The sequence below is a fragment of the Sminthopsis crassicaudata genome, chromosome 5 (genome assembly GCF_048593235.1).
Source record: "Sminthopsis crassicaudata isolate SCR6 chromosome 5, ASM4859323v1, whole genome shotgun sequence".
Lineage (NCBI taxonomy): Eukaryota > Metazoa > Chordata > Mammalia > Dasyuromorphia > Dasyuridae > Sminthopsis > Sminthopsis crassicaudata.
In genome coordinates, this window is record NC_133621.1 from 200,176,251 (window position 1) to 200,195,137 (window position 18,887).

At 32.5% G+C, this 18,887-nt stretch overlaps 1 protein-coding gene across 2 annotated transcripts in view; it reads left to right on the forward strand.

Moving 5' to 3' along the window:
* Positions 1-18,887, forward strand: part of TASOR2 (transcription activation suppressor family member 2) — a 103,695-nt gene that overhangs the window by 35,526 nt on the left and 49,282 nt on the right. The window contains exons 2-10 of one of the 2 annotated variants that reach the window (XM_074269425.1): positions 5,696-5,841; positions 6,375-6,473; positions 7,528-7,600; positions 9,638-9,729; positions 12,549-12,686; positions 12,847-12,971; positions 13,064-13,083; positions 13,170-13,269; positions 15,926-16,026. In XM_074269425.1, coding sequence (XP_074125526.1) covers positions 5,696-5,841; positions 6,375-6,473; positions 7,528-7,600; positions 9,638-9,729; positions 12,549-12,686; positions 12,847-12,971; positions 13,064-13,083; positions 13,170-13,269; positions 15,926-16,026 — 894 coding nt within the window. Of the gene's footprint in view, positions 1-5,695; positions 5,842-6,374; positions 6,474-7,527; positions 7,601-9,637; positions 9,730-12,548; positions 12,687-12,846; positions 12,972-13,063; positions 13,084-13,169; positions 13,270-15,925; positions 16,027-18,887 lie in introns of those variants that run through there. The other variant, XM_074269424.1, reaches the window with a different exon arrangement.

The following is an 18,887-nucleotide window of genomic DNA, read 5'->3' on the forward strand; positions in this document are numbered from 1 at the left end:
ATTGTTCCCCCCTCCCCCACCCTTCACCCTCCAAGTTTGTTTAATGGGAGTCTATGGAACCATGATGGTTATTTATTGTGGGCATCTTTTTTTTTTTTTTTTTTTAATTATTATTTCACTCAGTCAGACTTCTCACATTAAGGCCTTGTATTAAAACCAGACAGTACTTCTGGAGGGAGTATAAAGATCTTGTCTGGTCTTATTTTGCTTTTTTTTTTTGGGGGGGGGGTCTTTCTGTACCTTTCTCCAGCTGTTGAATGCCATGTCCTTCAAGGTCTTAGGGAAAGCCAGGGTTTTGTAAATTTGTAGTGTGTCCCAAGGTGTCTGAGCTAAGGTGAAGACTGGTCATTGTTCTTTTAACCTGAGCTTTGCAAAGTCTTGATCCTGACTTAAGGTTGGTTGGGCCTCACAAGTGTGGGAATCTTTTAGTTGGAACTCCAATAAACTTGTGTCCCTAGAACCCAACTGTTTGTTTTAAGGTTCTTCAAGTTCAGTGTACTAGAACCTTCGAGTTCCCCTTAGAGCTCCCTGGCGTGGCTGCTGACTGCACTCCGACTCAGGGCTGTGTATATAATCTCGCTCTGGACTACTGCTCATTTATGTTCCTGATCCTTATCTAGGACTTGGTTCAGATTAGGTCTGAGTGGATCTCTATAAGAGTGACTAATCCTTGGAATACAGCCATAGGTCAGTCTTTGTGCCTAGTTTCAGATTCTGTCGTCTTTTAAGTGTCCCAATGTTGCTGTCCTTATATAAATTGTTCTACTTTTGCTTATTTTCCTGAGTTCATACTGCCCAGGATTCTCTGAAATCTGATTTTTTATTAATAACACATTGATATATTCTATTACATTCCTTAATCCTATTTGTTCAGTCATTCCACAGTTATCTAAAAGCCAAAGTAAGATATACCTATTGTGTCTGGTTCTTGAATCCCTACCTTAGTGATTAGGAAATTCCCTTATCTTCATCTCTAAATTATACCTTACCCTCACATTCCTCCTTGTATTTCAGTTTAATTTGATCTGTTTCTACACAAAATGATATTCAACCCCTCTTTATCCATTTTATGAGTGAATTGCATGTGATGCTTTCTCCCCAGTCTTTTTCTTTCATATTGTATACTCTTTTTTTCCATGTACCCCAGTTATGAAAAATAGCAATTTCTACCCTTTCTTTTCCTTTTTATACTAATGTATCCCTTTTTATTCTCCCTTTTCTTTCCCTTTTAAAACTCTTACAACAAATCAAATCTACTTTTCCTTTTTAAAAAAAGTTAATAGATTTTTAATTTAATTTTTTCTTCAAGTCAAAAGAAAAATGGAACTACTTCAACAATTGAAAGTAAGGAGTTTATTTTATAGGCATTTGGTCTACAGTAATTTTCATTCCTGCCTCATTAAAATATTTCAGTTGAAATAATCACGCCAACTGTTTTCATACTGAGGTATAAAGTGCCACTCTTAACCAAAGACAACACGTCTTCATGGAAACAGAAATACCATAGTCACATGTCAAAAAACTTATATATATGAGGCCTAGTGCTCAGTGGGCAAGAGTTCTTTCTCATTGCATTTACTTGTCATTTTTTTTTTATTCAAACATATTTTCATTTGCAGTGAAAAAACAAAACACCTTGAATAAATGGGAACATTTGGCTAAAAAAGATCAAGCAAAAGGATCTTGTAATTGCACATTGAATGCATTTGTGACAAAACACAGACATTCATTATACAAGAAAACTTATTTTTTTTTTAAATCCAAACCAAAAAACATCACTGGAATTCTTTTTCCATGTAAATCTTTCAGCTATGGAATTAACTTCAACTTCACTCCCACTCACAGTTACTTTTAAGAGGCTGAGGGAAATATAGTTGGCCCACAAATTTAATGACTTTTCCCATCCCTATCCAAAAGACCCCAATTTCATTTGATTAGATGAATGCTTATATTGTACATATGTGGGGCCAAATATAAAATCTTCCAATTGCTTTACAGAGTAGAAGAGCCAATTTCTACCCTCACAGACAGTGTTTTGATGTGCCTTAGCATTAGTATCCCACAGCCCTTGTCTTGCACATGGGAGAGAACTTTAAGAGTTGTTTTGAATATCTTTTATTATTGCTATGGAGCATTTTAAAATCCATATTTTGTAATTTTGTGTCATTTATTTCCATATTTATTTATCTTATGAAATTATTAAAAACTATTAAGTAACAATTAAGTAATATGAATTAATTGTTACTTAATAGTTTTTAATAATTTCATAAGATAAAAAATTTGAAGTTAATCTGTTTTCTGAAGGCTGATCTTTTAATAAGGGAATCTGACATTGATTCATCTATGAATCTGTTAACATGCTTATATTAAGTATCTCCTGGAGCAGTTAGATGGCACAGTGAACAGTTAGCACCAGCTTTGAAGTCAGAAGGACCTGAATTCAAATTTGGCCTCAGATAGTCACTAGCTATATGACCCTAGGCATTTCATTTAACCTCAATTGCCTTACAAAAATAAATTTTTTTTAAAGTAAGTACCTCATGTGTGCCTGGCACTGCCCCAAAAGTGAAATACTCTGCTTTCAAGGAGCTTAAAATCCAATATGGGGAGAAAATGTATTGCTGTGAGATATATAAGAAATACAAAAAAAATTTTGAAGGTATGCATTAACGCCTCAAGGAGAATCAGGAAAGATTCTGTAGAAGTTGCATTTAAAATGAGCTTTGAAAGAAATCAGGGATTCTAAGAGATAGTAGTTAGATATGAGGGCATTCTGTAAAGGCATGGCGATGGGGAAAAGAATATCAAGTGTAGAGGGATAGTAAGACCAGTTAATTTCATATTAAAGTGGGAATATTGGAAGGTTTGTTAAAAGCTAAAGAGTATGTCAGTCAATAAACATTAAGTGCCTGATACCTTGTTTTGTCCCAGAAATACAAAGAAAACAATTCTTGCTCTCAAATGCAAATGAGAGAGATATCGTATAAACAACTATTTACAAACACCCAGGGATGGGATGATAAGAGCTTATATGGGAGTTAATGGACTAATTCTGGTGCTGTTTGGCTAGAGATGAGAAGTGAATAGGATAAGGGGATGAGAGCAAAAGAATAGAGGAGTTGAGTTGGTTAACTGGTTTTGAGTTTGGGAAAGGAAGATCTAAATCAGTAAAGTACTGAGAAAACAAAAAGGCTATGAAAGTAATGAGGATAGAGAGTAGTGAGAATGTTTCTTTTCCCTTTATTAGAATGTGAATACTACTTCATCATGTTGCTCCTTCCAGTTGCTCAAGTAAACTTTCTTGCATTCTCTGATCTTTTTTGTGTGTATTCCAAAGTTCATAATGCTTGCTGGTTCCAATTTTTTCATCAATAATGGTTTAAAGTTCCTCTATTCCATTTAAGGTACCTTTTTTTTTTGGTTATAAATCAGTATCTTTTTACTTGGCAATATTGTATTACAAAATCTCTCCTTTTATTTATAGTTGAAGTTGTCAGAGTCTCTGTGGTTCTGACTGACATCTTTATTGAAGTATTTCCTGGCCACTTTGAAGTATTTTTTCCACCAGTGTAAGACTAAATTTTATCTGTGAAAGTCCCTGGGATTTTAACTTCTAAGATTCCTTTTAGTAAATGATCATTGCCTTCTTTATATTTTTTAATTTCTTTATTTCCATATTCCCACTTTAATATGAAATAAATTCTATGATGCATATGCACATAAGAAATAATTTTGCTTTCTGTTTCTAATACATAAGGGCAGTTTTCGTGTATTGTTTCTTGAAATATAATGTCCAGATCTTTTTACAACAAAACAATGACAACATAGTTTTCAGAGAGGTGGGATTTTTTTTCCCCCAATCTTTTAACTTTTGTTATAATATTTCTTGTTATTTCATGGAATCTCTGAACCTTTTGGTCTCCTGGTTTTCAGAAAATCTGTTTCTTGAGTAAACTTAATAAACTTATTTTCCTCCAGAGCTTTTATTTCATTTTTTAAATCTCTTGCTTTAGTACTTCATAGAGTCCTTGTAGAAAATTCATCTTTTTTTTTAAATCTCTGCTTATATAGTGTAGAAGTTCTTGCTCTTTCTTATGGGGAACCTTTAGATCTATAATTATTTTCATACTGATTAGTATTTTTTAAAAATTTACTCATATCCAGGTTTAGTTCTGGAGATGGAATTTTGTTCTAGAGTCCAGCTTTGGTCCTTCTTGTACTTTTGGATGGAGTGGTTGGTTCTGCTTGATTTCTCACCAAAGTCGCTGTACAGATCTTAGGTTCTTTTGAATCTCTGAGGTTCAGAATGCTGGATCTTCAGGTGTTCTTTCTGTTATCTCAGGAGAGTGAAAAAGTACTTCTCTTGATCCTAGAGTATCTTAGTCTGAAGGCTTTTCCTCTGTTCTACTGGGGCTTTCAGGGTCCCTGGGCTTTTTTAGAAGTGCCTTTATCTTTTGGGGTCCCTAGACAAAGAGCATTGCAGCCAGAGGATTGCAGGTAAAAGTTCCTCGAGCCCATTTATAGTACTATCATATATTAGGGTTGACCTTCCTTGCAGCACTCTTTTTTTCTTGTCCTTGTTCTTTAGGCCAATCTCTTGTGCAGTTTTAGGGTTGAAATACCTATTTCTCAGGTTGTCATAGGCCGCTAGGTATTGTCATGAACTTGGAATTAGAAAGACCTGAATTCAAATCCTATTTCAAACTAGCTCATAGCAATTCAACCTCAATATCTTCATGGGGATGATAATAATAGTATACACTTTAGTATATTTGTTATGAGAATAAATGAGATAGTATTTTGCTATTATTATCATTATTTTTATGAACCTCAAAATGTGCTAATGTATATAATTAGAACCTTTGCAAACTTTTAACTGCTGCATTTGACTATCAATTTTTGTTGCTTTCAAACCTCATCTTGTTTCAGAGAAGTGCTATTTCTTTTGATGACTTTATATTTCTACTCATAGGTTCACAATCTTGGAGTCATCCTTAACTTCTTTTTCCCACTCCTTCATGTTTGATCCATTTCTGGATCTCATTGATCCTACCTCTTTGACATTTCTCACATTCATGCCCTTCTCTCCACTCATAGTTAACCACTCTAGTTCAGCTTCTTATTAATTCCTGTCTGTACTATTATATTTGGAATTTCTTCTGCTCTATGGAGATGCCTTTCTAACCTAATTTTGTCTTTAGTGGTAAATGCAGAAGTAAAATGACATTTTATTTTATCACCTGGGAATTGTATCGTTTTTAATACTAACTTTGTTTTTGCTGCATTTGGTGTTCCAAGACTGTTGCATTGCATTCTAATCCTAAATCTAAATCAGTGGACTAGCCTGAACTGGGAATGATTGAAAATTTACCTTCTCTGAATTTTATAGTTATTAGTGATTCCTCTCACCTCATTATACTCATATGGGTGAATGCTATTTCCTCATGAGAGTATATAAACTCTGAAAACAGGGATTATTTTGTTTTTCTTTGTATCTTCCTGCAATTTACCTGTGTTAAATTTGTCAAATTAAATTATTTAAAACAAATTATATGTTTTATATTGAATAGTTGTATATAGGAATTGTTAATATTTAGTGATATCAGTGGCAAAATACTAATAGTGACATTTAGAGTCTTTTATCATAGTCTTTGTGTTATCTAAAACAATTGACTTTTCCTTGTGTATTTTACAGTTTTTCAGAAATTATCAGTGACTTCAGATTCTGATTTCAAAAAAACAATTTCAGTACTGCATAGTTCTTATTTGGACTCTACATCTGGGAATGGTTTTCATTACAGTGAAGTGACTTTGGTGAAAAATGAAATTTTCTTAAAGGAGGTGAGGAAATTGATCAAGTGTATAGGTATTTTTTTTTTTATTTTTAAAGAAATATATTAGTCACTTTTTATTAATTGAGCTTTAGCTTTTCAGTTTGAATCCAACAGTCTTAAAGATACTAATCTAATTACCTGCATGGGTATAATATAGAAAGTAAGTATATGCACACATATGCAAGCATGTGTGTGTGTGTACACACATACATAATTTTATGTAGTTTTTGTTGGCATAGAAAAGTTTCCAGGGATTTCTTCTATCAATGCAGATCAGCAGCTTCTTTGCAAATTACTCTTGAAGGTTACATATTTCCAGTATATGTCAGCTTTAAAAGACTTTGCGTCTAGGTTTAGGCTAATACCACATTGTGCCTTATCAATATTATCATTTACTAGTAAATGGGGAGGGGGGATCAAATTTTATTCATCTTTCAAGTCTGTCTTTTTAGAAGAAAGGTGGCTGACAAATACTCTATACTTATTTACCAGATAAAATGGCACATTTATAGCTTTTAATGCTCACTCTCTTTTATATAGTATAAAACTTTTTATCAACAAAAGAAAGCAAGCAACAACTACATTACAGAGGAACTTCATGAAACTTATGGTTTTCTTCTGTTTGACAGTGAAAATCAGGTAAGGCAATTTATTTTGTTTTAAAAATTGAAATTCCAGTTATTTATGTACAAAATACATCTTATGTGTAATTCTATACATCTCTGAGATTATCCTTAAGCTTAGTTCCTCATTCTTTATTTAATGTCAGGGCAAATACATTTTTCAAAAATGATCTTTAGGAAAAGCAATCAATGTAAACTCAGTTTCCACTCTCAAGTACATTTGTAAATTTATACTTTTGGGAGGCAGGCAGTGGGGGTTGGGGACATAGGGGATGCTCAGTATATTAGTATTGCATTTTATTGAGGAGAAATTGGTTCATTTTTTTCATGTTATATTTAATTTAAATTAAATACCTTTGAGGTATTTTTGGTACAGTAAGTGGCTTTTTTTGGGTTAGGATGCAGTTTTTAGAATTCAGAATCCAAATTTGAAAACCTAAAACTACTTCTTATAATTAGCATTGAAAATGTAGGAGAATTAGTATTTTAAGTATAGGAGAATTGCTGCTTTGTTCAGGTTATATGTCTACAGAAGTTTATAACTTTATAAATGTATATAGTATTACCTTAATGGTAATAATGAAAAATTCCAAGACAATGCTTCAACAATCAAGATATACTTGGCAATTTATTTGAAGCACAACTCCTCCATTGTGCTGGCTATATTGATTGGCAAGCATACATTTGGCATTTGAACAAAAATATTATTTTATGGAGAACTCAAACAGGTCAAGTGCTCACAAAGTGGTCAGGAAAAGTGACACAAGGACACTCTTAAGGTCTCAAAAACTTGAGAAATGATTGTATGGCATGAGAGACACTGGCACAGCACCACCAAGCAGGGCATGTCCTTATCAGAGAAAGTGCTGGGTTCTCTGGGGAAAGCAGAATTGAATTAGCTCAGGAGAATCAGAATACTTCTCTTCCCATTCCCACTGCTAATTTTTCTGCATGGATGACCACAGTATTGCTCATCTGTAAAATCTTGGAGATTGATTAGTCTGTCTTAACAGACCTTTTCCAGCCTTAAAAGTGTGCTATTGATAATAATTTTGTTATTTTATTTAAAGGCTAAACTAGTATGTCAACTTGGACTGTGTGTAGGCAGCAGTGCCATCACTACTTTGGGTGATCCAGCAAAAGGTAAGGTTTTAAAGTAGATCTAATTGATCCTGCCATTGCTAAGGTAGTAAAGCTATTTTCTAACTCTTGTAAAATCTATAATTAAACAGGAAATCTATGTACAGGGAAGCTTTATCTCTGTTATAGACTTAGTAACTATCATGACTTTAAATATAGAAATGAATTTTCTGATTTGTAAAATTAATTCTTCTAGGACAAATTGGAGAATTTCACAAAATCACCTTAGTTTTGTAATCAAGAACACAAGTTTTTGGCAGGCAATACGGTGACTGCCAGGGAAAGTAAAGGTAACAAATTGAAAGGCTATGGGGATTTTAAGAAATCTCTAGGTTCTGAGTTGAAGTGATGACTGATTTGTCTTGGTTTTTCTAGGGAAAGCTTAATATTTAAATTCAAATATTGAGTGGATTTTTTTTTTTTTTTTTTTTTTTTTTTGTTATTTTTGGCAAGGCAATTGGGGTTAAGTAACTTTCCCAGAGTCACACAGCTAGTAAATATTAAGTGTCTGAGGCTATATTTAAGCTCAATATGTCCCTATATTCTGACTGCTTCTTTATGTTGGAGTAGGGACAAGAAAATAGAACCAAAGGATTTAGAGTTTTGCATAAAGGTAAATGCAGCATTAAAAGATAGTTTTTAGCTGCCTCAATTTTGGGGCATAAAAGTAATAATTTAATATACTTAGTATATTAGTTGTGAAATATCCTGGGAATCACACAATGGATAGAGGACCAGCTCTAAAGTCAGGGGGACCTGAGCTCAAATCTGGTCTCAGACACTTAACACTTCTTAGGTTAGTGTCCTTGGGCAAGTCACTTAACCCCAATTGCCTCAGCAAAAAAAAAGGCATTGAAATAAACTGGGAATCAGATATCTAGTTGTTTTCTGGTTGAATTATTTTTGGAAAAGGATTAAAACATTTGAATATTCTTGGGTAGATGTATAATTTTATTTAACTTTTTCATCCCTCTTCCTTGTTAAATCTAGCCATGTAGAATCACAGCTTTCTTTTCATGGCTCCTTCCTAATGAAAATAGTCAGTGCCATGCTTAAGCTGTTAACATAACCTGTTTAGTTCTGTAGCTGGATGCTTGCAAATTGAGTTGTTAACTTCATCCTATAATAGAATTGGTTTGTGAAGACTAATAAAAAGATTATTTAAGTTATTTTTTCTCACTTCTTTTAGAGAATTATATATAACTATATTCATTTGATGTTTTACATAATAGGTTTCCAAATTTCATGAATGAAATTAGCCATCCTTTGTGTTTTAAATTGTTTTACAAAGACTGTTAGTTTAATCAGATTTATCATGTATATTCTAGAAAGTTTTCTAATGTTAGGTGTTGTATTTTGTTTTATATAGCTTTTTCAGAAAAGGGTATCTGCAGATTGAAATAAATATCTGAAATGACTGTTGTTAGTAATCATAGTGAAGAAATTGTAATGGCAAATATTGCTATCCATTTCTAGATGAAGATGCTGAAACCCAGATAATTACTTTATTAAATGTATTTTATATACAAAATGTGAGTCATACTTAATATGATTTAATTATTTCTTTGATCAATTACTAGATTATAGTTCTTAATTTTTAAGCATTATGATTATTTTCTAAAGTAAATCTAGTTAACTATATTCAATCTGCATTTTTAAATATAGACTGTTAAAAGTGTTCCACTTCTAATCAGTAGCACCTTCATTCTTGTTTTTGGAAAAAAATCATTCATTATGAAATTTTACTGAAGTGCTCATTCGTCGTCTTACTATACACAGATCAGTTTGCTGGGTCAGATTAAATGTAGTCACTTGGAAAAATTATTGGTTGGGTTTTGCTATCTAAAACAGTGTCATGATTTTCTAGCAAAAGTAAAGATGCATATAACCTAATCTGTTTATTTGCTGTTTCTGGAACTGAATTTTAAACTGTTTTCAATTTCTGTCCTCAACTCTACTATGTCCTATGTTACCTTTCTTATACTTTAAATAATCTCTTTAGCATCAGTTAATGGATTGTTAATTTTTGCACTCTTATAGGTGTATATATTTCCAAATATTCAGACTATCTTCATCCAAGACCCTGGTATCATGGAAAATCTGGCTACATTGTCATTTTCAATCTAATTAGGGTAACTCTATGTATTTATATACTTTTATTGCAAAAATTTATTAACATTTATTTCCCTACATTTATGTTTCAGAAAGTGTAGACCATTGTTACATGTCGTCATTAGAATAGGGTAAATTGAGAATTGAGAAAATTGAGATTATCTAAATTGAGAAAAAATGTGGTTGCTATTTTATAAACATTAAAATAAAAATAGATTTTTATTTATAATCTATTACTGGTTACAGTTAAATCAGTGGCTGCTTAGGGTCATTGAACTTTATCATAAATTTAGTTTTAAATAGGACCTTAGTGGTCACATGGTCCAGCTCCTTCATTTTACAAACAAGAAGCTTGCAACCCAGAGAAGTCAGTTAATTTGCCCAAGGCCATATGATAGAGTCAAGATTCAAACTGAGAAAATTAATTCATTTGGGTCCTTATCCTATTCCAATCAGTATTAATCAATTTGATAGAATCATATCAAAGTTCTAAATATAAAGCTCCAGAACTGTGAGCTGCAGGCTCTTAAGTTTACTTGCTTAATTATAGAAAGTTAAATGAAGGTCTTCCTCGCTTTGTTTTGCCTTGTGATGATAACCAACCCAAGTGTGGTAGAAGTGGCAATTACATCGAAAGTCCCCTAAAATATCTCTAATCATCCCCTTGTCCAACAGGAGTAGGTAACCATATTATGACACTTGGGTCACTGACTGATGGCTTATGCCATTTCCTTCTGCCCAAATTCAGAAGTCTGTCTATCTTATATGGAGATAGTCTTTGCTTCACCCAATTTGTGACTTGTTGACATAGTATTTATTTCAGCTTATGTGTCATATGTCAGTCAATGGAATTATTCTGTATTTTGTATAACTGTTCTGGAATGACTGGAATAGGAAGCATCTCAGATCTTGAGGAAGATCTGAGTTCCACTTCATTAGAGGAGAATATAGACTCTTTAATAAAAAAAAAGTATCATTAGCTCAGGCCTCTCAGATAATTTTAATCCCCATAAAACCCCCCTCTCCTGATCTTAACCCAAATTCTTTCAAGGTACCATGCTACTTCCCCAAGTTAGAGAGATGAGCTTCGGAAAATGTATTTTTAGGGAGAATGAAATTCGTAAATTACTCAATTCAGCTTTAGGATTGTTAAAGATGATGTGAATCAAATTATCCCTTTAGAATTTGTAAATCTCTAGAGAGGCAGAATGCATAATCTCTTAGAATGTCATTACCTTGTGAGAATTTTTCTTTGTAATGGCTGTGAACATATGGTTAATTTAGGAAGTGAGATTCTTAGCTCATTTGTCACTTTAATTCATTCACCAAATAGTTATTGAGTGCCTAAGATATACAAGGCACATTTTGGGGGGAAGCATTATAGTGGATACAGAAATGATTAAAATACAGCCTCTCCCCTTGTTGTCAACTTAATATTTTCCATGTTTGTGTTTTAATTCATTATGAAATTTTACTGAAATAATCATTCTTTGTCTCTCGCTATACACAGATCACCTTGCTGGATCAGATTAAATGTAGTCACTTGAAAAATTACTGGTTGGATTTTGCCTACTTGGTTCTAATATTCATAATGCTACTGTTTTTAATTTAGCAACATGAACAGGATAATCTGCAGTGTCTCTTGAAAAGTAGTACATATATATCCTAGTTTTCTCACAACTGAAATAGGTGTGTTGAAAACAAAATTCTGAATCCCAATAAGGGCATAGTACAAGGACAAATTTAGTAAGAATGAGCAGTCTCAATTTTTAAGGTGTTCCTACAAGAAGCGGGTATGAAACTCATTTTGAGTTTAGAGTCAAGAACATAAACTTAAATTTCCTTTTCCCAGTGAAAAGGCCCTTCTTCATTTCCCAAATGGCTGGGTAATGAGGTTAACATTCTTTCCCGATACATATACCCTTTAAATGTTTCCCCTCCTACCATGTATATTGTGTGATATTAAAATGAAACTTAGGTCCTCCTGGAGAAGTTAATATTATGAAGCAATTAAGTATGCATATTCCAGCTAAGCTATGACCTTTGACCTAATTTCAGGCCCCCCCCCCTTTTTTTTTTTTTTAATAGCTACCCAACTAGTTCTGTATAGTTTTACATAGTTCAATAAATTTCAGGAACTCTCCTGCTTCCCTCCTCTGGACTAATACTGTTTTCAGACTTATGTTTTTTCTCCCTACAGAAACATAATGGTCTGTTGTTTCTCACATGAGAGTTGATTTAAAAAAAACAAAACAAAACAAACAAACAAAAAAAAAAACAACCAAGACATAGTACTGGTTTTCTTTTAGAAACAGGTCTTTTTTAGTGGTAGCCTATTAATGTTCCATAAGAGCAGGTAATATGCTAAGTACTCTATCCAATATTGTTAAGATTTCAAAACAGTTTACCTAGTATTGTTACTCATATACCTTGGCTTGTTGGTAAAAATGGCTTAGATTTGGAAGCTCTTAAAAACTTTACTTATTTCAGGCCACTTGGGGTCTTTTGTCATGTCTGTTGTCATTTTTGTGGCATGTAATTTCTTTGGTATCTTTCCTCTTGTGGCTCCTCAAACATTTTTTATAATCAAATAATAAAAATTCACCTCTTATATATTTTGTTCCTTTGCTTTTATGCTGTTTCAGATAATGAGTTTATAACTATAGTTAACTTGTTAAAAATTTAATTTAAAATACATATGCATTGATTTTTGCCAATTTTACTGTTTAATCCAGGTGTAGAATTGAGTTCTTAATAAAACTGAACTACATATCTTCAGTTGTAGTTTAGTTTATTGCTGTTTAAAGGCTTCTATTTAGCATTGTTTTGTTTATCCTAGGGAAAAGCCAAGGCTGTAATTGAGAATTATACAACTAACTATACCAGTCCATCCTTTGGCTATGATTGCCATGTGGCTGAAGATATCAGCAGGGTTTCTCGAAGGACAAGTCACTTTCGAGTCTTTGAGCTAAGTCAGGTATAGTCACTTAAAATGGACAATTAATAAATGTAATTATAATAAACATTTTTGTATATAATGTAGCATATTTATGGATGGCTTAAAAATCAAGTAAAATGTGTATGTAACTGATTCAGCACTATTACCTTGATAATAATATTTCTGTTTTTCTTTTTAGTATTACTTCTATGAATTTTTAGGCAACAGTGTTGTTGAACGACCCAGGCAAATCCTTCCCTACGTAATTGTAGCTTTTCAGTACAGTGAACCTAACAGGATGTCAACTGTAACTCATAAAAATATGTAAGCATTATATTCAGTTATTTTTTATGGTTTGAATCCTATGTCTTTATTTTTTTTAACAATTGCTTTCTTTTTTCCCTCTTTTCCTAAAGGATTGAATTTGATGATGAAGGTAAGGGAATGTTAGATACTTCATTTAGAATTTTTTTTTAATTAATTCTGAGTGTATTTATCAATTTTTCTCTTCTTTTTTAAAAGTCCTCATCTCCCCATGGACAGGGCAATTAATTATTCAGGGACAACTGATATGTGATTTAACGCTCTGGTCTCCTCATGGTGCAGGGATTCCAGCCCAATTGTAAGTTTTTAGTTTTATTTTCTCCTAATACTTGTAAAATACTAAAAAGATAAATATTTTGAAACTTGGATTTTATTCATATTGGATATGTGCCTGATTTTTAGAGAATTAGTACAGAGATGTTTGTGAATCCAGATATTTGAAATTCTCATCAGGGTTTTGGTACTAGTTCTTCCATTAACTAGCTTTGTGAGATTAATCAAATTATTTGAACATCTCCATATAAGTTCCTTGATCTATTAGGTAATGCTTGCCCTGCCAATCTTAGGTAATTATTTGTAGGTTAAGACCAAATAACAAAAGTAAAGTGACTTTGGAATGGTAAAGTGTAATAGAAATGTAAGTTGTTGTTTGCTTTACAAATAAAAAATCTTATCTAGATCTTTTTGTGTATTTGCCTTCTTATTTCTAAGCCTTCTACACAGGAAGTTATGATCTTCATAATATATAGAAGGATGAGGGTCATCATCAAGCACAGCAGTAAAAGTCACATGATAGGGGAAAGCTATCTAAAATGGAAAATAATACATGTGTAAAAGAGGCATCTTTCTATCATAAACATTATTTTAAAGCTTAGAATTATCATATTGTGGGGCAGGTAGATGGTGCAGTGGATAGAGCACCAGCCTTGAATTCAGGAGGACCCGCGTTCAAATCTGGTCTCAGACACTTAACACTTCCTAGCTGTGTGACCCTAGGCAAGTCACTTAACCCCAGCCTCCCCCCAAAAAAAATTATCATATTTTGTGTGTGTATATGTATATGCAGATAATTATATATATATAAAACAGGTTGTTGCAGCCTTCAAGATATGTGGTTGGATTTATAATATGTGATATCTCAAGAGTAACAATATGTGGAAACATTGATGCTATTATGTCTATATCATATGAAGAAAAGTCATATTTTTATAATGTTTCCAGTAGATTAGTATGGTTTCCCATTAATCTCTTAGTTCATATTCCAGTTGTTGAAAATGTAGGTTTTAATGTAAAAATAAATGAAAGAACTGAGAGAAATAATTATTTATAACCAGTTATAATGGGGGTCCAATTTTTTTACCCCCTTTTTTTCCTCAAAAGTCTAACCTTTCGTGGGCATTTCTAACCCTGCTCAAAAAATTCAACCCACCAAGACCATTTTATTTCATTGAAACTCTTACCTTACCATTGTTTAGGGGGCAGCTAGGTGGTGCAGTGGATAGAGCACCAGATAGAGCACCAGCCCTAAATTCAGGAGGACCCAAGTTCAAATCTGGTCTCAGACACTTAACACTTCCTAGCTGTGTGACCCTGGGCAAGTCACTTAACCCCAGCCTAAAAAAAAAAAAAAAAAAAAAAAAAAACAACAACAACCTTACCATTGTTTACGTTCATTGATAGATGGAGATAGATTCCTTTTATGTACATTGCCCTGAAAGAGTATTTTGTCTAGAGGCGAGTCTCCTTGTCCAAGAGTGACATCATCAGTCATATTCTTCAGCCCTTCCTTTATAATATTCATTTTATCATTGTTAACAGAGTTGATTTCCACCCTCTAGGAACAACTCTTTCTCTAAATAAAAGCATTCAGGGGCCTCCAGGTTTTCTTTTTTGTTTCATAGGAGACCACTGACCCTGAATTATATTGATTATTTACTAGCCATAATTAGTAAGTTGATTATCTCTCTCCAACTTTTCATTTGTCACAGAATTTTTTTTTTCCTCTTCCCATTAATGAAAGGCAATTTATAGTAATGAATAGAATATTGGACATGGAAACAGAAAGATCTGCATTCAATTTCAGCCTCAGACTCCTACCAGCTATGTGACCTTGAACACATCACAATGTTGCTGAACCTCAGTTTCTCCATTTATAAAATAGATACTGATAGTACTGCCTGAAAGAATTGTGGGGATTGGGATATAAAACACTTTATAAAAATAAAAGCACTGTATAAAGCACTTAGTAGCAGTACTGCTGGTCATAATAATAGAAAACAGTAAGATGATTTACAATTGGGTTCTTTTAATCCAGATAAGTACTTTATAGAAAATTAATTTGTTAATACAGTGATGGAATTGACCTTTATTTTGGAAAGATGGCGGGAAAATTAAGTATTCAAAAAACTTTGTATCTCATTTTGTGGCTCATTTCTAATGGTTGTCAGTTATAACCAAAGTTTTTGAATAAAGAGAGCTTAAAAATCACCACAACTTTTTTTTTTTTTTTTTCCCTCCCTGAGGCTGGGGTTAAGTGACTTGCCCAGGGTCACACAGCTAGGAAGTATTAAGTGTCTGAGACCAGATTTGAAGCCGGGTCCTCCTGAATTCAGGGCTGGTGCTCTATCCACTGCGCCACCTATCTGCCCCTCCTCCCCCCCACAACTTTTCAAGATAGAATTGGAACAGGAAAAAGGATTTGGTCAATACTTAAATGTTCATAATATTTTTATATGACTTCTTAGAATTTGTTTTAAATATTCAGAATATTCTTAAAAGGATTTGTATATCAAATCCTATAGTAGACATGCCTTAATTCAAAAATTGCTGAATCTGCAAATTATTCAATCCTAAGAATTATAGTTAAGATAAAATTTTGTTTTTAATCTAAGTTCAGAATTGAGATTTGAAAAGTATATTTGTCATTGATGTTTGTTACTGGTTTCTTTTGATAGACCCCAGCAACTAGATGCTAAGTATGTTATGGAACTATCTACGTTAAAGAAGAAGCTACCAGAATCTGCTTTTAGAAAAAGCAATTATTTGGAAAAAACAGGTATCCAAACAGTTTTGTTATTTTTTTTTCTTCCCTCTTCATCCCCCAGACCCTAATTGTACCAAAAGGAGAATTCATCATCTGTTTACTAGAAAGCAATTCTGATTCATTTTTGTAATTTTGGCTAGAAAAGAATCTAAAAAAAAAAAAAAAAAAAAAAAACCTTTAAAAAAACCCTCATTTAAAAAAAAATTGAATATTTGGAGTATATCATTCAGGCTAAACAATAATTTTCATCATAAAGACAAAGTATTATGTTTGAAATAACAACACTTTTTTTTTGTGCTCATTTAATGCTACTCCATTGTTTCATTTTGGAGTGACATAACTTCTCTTTTAAGTCTTTTCCTGAGGACTGAAAATTTTGGTAAGTTCTACCATTCTTGGACGTGTTTTGAGTACAGTCCCAGCAAGACTGTTACCTAAGAACCATACTTTGGTTTAGAAATTTATCTCCAATAAACTAAGCTTGGGTGATAAATTCTTTGGCCATAGTAATCCACAAAACAAAAATATGAAGGGACCTCCAGTTTTTTGTAGTCCTTTACATTTCTGTTTTGAAATTGAAAAATAAATGAAAAAGGAAACAAAAGGTAATAATCACAGTGTTTTTAAACATTAATTTTAACTATGATTGCACAAAAATTGAGATCTTTGTCCGTCAACTATGAAGTTGGTTTGCTTTTGAAAGAACTTAATTATATATCAATAATGACATTTGAATTATAAATAAAATTAGAAGATAGAAGAAGCTAAAGCTAAATGGTAGAATGACTTATTTCTTTTTCGAGCAACAGATAAGAAATTAGTAGTTGGTTTCATCTTGGGACAACTTATGAGATCATATCTCAGTGTCCATAAGCAAAAAAAATTTTCAGAAAAATAATTGAAGTTTATGACCCAACATCAGTTTCAGAGAACAAGCAGAGAAATTTATTAAGAAATTAACAAAACCCTCAAAATTAAACATTTAATGTTTGTAGATTCTATAATAACAATAGCTCGTGTTGGTAATACTATATGTATTATCTCATTTGATCTATGTGAAGGTGAATATAGAAGAATATTGATAAATGTCTCAGGGTCAAGAAACAAAAATGGTCAGAACGTTTGAAAACTACATAGAAACCTTATGCCTAGTGTTCTGAATCTTCCTTCAAAAGAGAAAAAAGAACAGGAATAACTGCTTACAGATGTAGGAGCCATTTCCGAATCAATGATTTTATAAAGTATGAACATCAGCTTTTCATAGCAAGCATCAAAAATGCATATGAAATTAGAAATAAAAATAACAAGAGTTCAAACAACTATTGTCCTACTTAAATAAGCTTTTCATGCTGAAAAAAAATGAAAAATAGTCATCCACATGGACTGTCATCTTTTTCTCAGGACATAAAATAGTTCAGTGAGGAAGGAACTCAGAGAGCAAATACTTGATCTTGCCAAATAGAAATACATGATAATCAGGAGTATACTTGTTTGCAAATTACCAAAAAAGGTATAGATAGTATTGCTTCATGAAGTATCAAGAATTAGTTAAGGGAAAAGTAAGTTTACAGAAAGCTTTACATGAGATGATTACAAGAGCAATTGTAAAATGGAAAATGGGGAAAAAAATATCAATTTCTATAGCAATGTTTTCTCCACCAGTGGCAGTTAAAACCACTACAACTGAACCTCTTAACATCACAATTTTCAACATGCTGTATGACAAAGTAGAATTATCAATAAAGAAAGCAAAGATGGAAAAAGCTGCTATCAGACAGAGAAGTTCTGTGTTGGAATCTACATAATTTTGAGAACCTTCTGGAATCTCAAGATAGCCAATAATTTACCAAATCTTACTGATTCTACCTCCTCCCCATCTCCTACCTCTGTTTCATTCTCTCTATATTTCCTAAGTGGTCTCCTGTCCCATTTCTAACCCAGTTCTCCACATAGCTGGTAAATTAATTTTCCTAAAGCACATAATTGATTGTCATTGAAAAGATTCCCATGCTCTCTATTGCTTTTAGAATAAAATACAGATTACTCTTATCATTTAAACCCTCTACAGGCTAGCTCCAAGTTATATTTCCAATTTCATTGTATATTACTTTCCTTTGAACATTTGCTTTTAAGTCAAGCAGACCTATTTATTGTCTATAAACAACTCTTAGCATAATGCCTGGCCATATAGTAGGTATTATTTAAATGCTTGTCCCCTTCCTTTTTACATCGTATTTTTAAGCTCTGTGCTTTTTTTGCACAAACTATTAGATTGTTTACAATCTCTTACTACGATTTAACAGATTACCTGAAATACTCTTCTTCATCTCTTTTCCTTTTTAGAATCTTTAGCTTCCTTCAGAATTCAACTTAAATGCCACCTAACACAAGAGGCTTTATCTAATTTCTCTGGTTTATGGTCCTCCCTCCACTTGTAAATTACTTTGTATTTAATTATTTGTGAACATGTTGTTTTCCTTGAGTATGATATAGATTCTTTGAAGACTGGGAATTTTTTTTTCTTATTATCAGGAGGAGAGATGTCAAATGATTTGGAATAATCATAGATATTTATGAAAGGTGGAGATATATTGATTATGTGTATTTTCTAATCATTAGAAGACCTCTAGACTAATCCTTTTGTATAATGAAATTATGAGAAGGGAGGATGAGGCAGTTTGTTTACTTAAATGATATTCAACAACACACCACATCTTTGCCATCACAGGTACAAATAACAAGATCTCACAATGTTATTTTTTGTTGATTAATTTTTAGAAGAATTTAATTTGCAGTGTTAAAATATATCACTAAAGGTTTTCTTTCCTACAAGTTATCTTGTATACATATGTTAAACAAAGATTACTTGAAAG